Source organism: Priapulus caudatus, unplaced genomic scaffold, assembly GCF_000485595.1.
Source record: "Priapulus caudatus unplaced genomic scaffold, Priapulus_caudatus-5.0.1 Scaffold530, whole genome shotgun sequence".
Classification (NCBI taxonomy): Eukaryota; Metazoa; Priapulida; class Priapulimorpha; order Priapulimorphida; family Priapulidae; genus Priapulus; species Priapulus caudatus.
Genome location: NW_014577591.1, coordinates 160,815 through 161,912, shown reverse-complemented (window position 1 = coordinate 161,912; position 1,098 = coordinate 160,815). Strand labels below are relative to the sequence as shown.

Sequence of the window (1,098 nt, the reverse complement as noted above, 5' to 3'; positions counted from 1 at the left end):
CATTATTATTATATTATTATTTATTTATTTTTTATTTTTTATTTTATTAATTATTAATTATTAATATATCTTATTATAATTGATTAATAATTTATACATAGAATTTAGAAGTGTCCATACCTTGGTCACATACGGAGCCAGTTTTGGGAGGAATCGTTTGATGAGCATACCGACAACTACGGGGATGATAAGTGACAGCATGCCTAGAGCCATAGTCGAGTACGGTATAGAGAAGCCAGCAGATGACCAAAAACGTCCGTAGATGAGTAGGTTTAGTGGCATCATGCCCATAGCTGCTAATGTCGATACACCCGTCATGCACACACTGAAAAGAAGACATACGATATATAACAGAGGTGCATCATGTGTATCAAATATGCAACAAATAACCAAATATCTACCCGTATTACCTGGGCAGCTTAGTCAAAATTAATTAAATGAAGCTAGCAAATTTGCAGAGAGAAATGGTAATAGAATGATTCGTTTTTGAATTAATGACGTAATTGTTTAACGATTTGATAACTATTAAAGTCGGCATTCAGTTTGAGTTTAAAAAAGTTGAAGTTAAAGTTAAAGTTTATGCTAAACAGTTTATGTTTAAGTTAAAAGGTTTAAGTTAAAAGGTTTAAATTTAAGTTTAAATTGAAAAGTCTAAGTTTAAGTTGGAATTAAAAGGTTAAGTTCAATTTAAAATTGTTTAAGTTTTAGTTCACTTTAAGTAAAGTTTTATCGTTAAGTTTTCGTTTCTCGACGATCGTCCCTCATCGCTATTGGGTACCTTAAGGGAACATCGCCATCACTCCAGTAGCTGAACATATTCGAGAAAGCGCCCCCTGGTGTTGTAGCTATTACTAACATGCCGATGGCTTTGGGACTTGAGATCTGTTGAGAAAGAATGCATTGCGAGTTATTTAAATAATTTAATTGTCTCGATGATTTTCGCTCACATAATATTTACTATTTCGCGAATATCACCGACAACTTCACGAATGCGTAAGCATGTTATTTTTGTCACACACGTTAGCGAGCGCACAGATGCATATACGCACGCAGGAACACACACACACACACACACACACACACACACACACACACACA

The 1,098-nt window shown here is 34.3% G+C and overlaps 1 protein-coding gene across 1 annotated transcript in view; it reads right to left on the bottom strand.

Annotated features, from left to right (window-relative positions):
- The window catches only part of LOC106811349 (ileal sodium/bile acid cotransporter-like), an 11,127-nt gene that overhangs the window by 4,694 nt on the left and 5,335 nt on the right, over positions 1–1,098 (bottom strand). Inside the window, exons 7-8 of the mRNA XM_014814936.1 lie at positions 779–882; positions 121–325 (exon numbers count right to left, since the gene is read on the bottom strand). Coding sequence (XP_014670422.1) covers positions 121–325; positions 779–882 — 309 coding nt within the window. The remainder of the gene's footprint in view (positions 1–120; positions 326–778; positions 883–1,098) is intronic.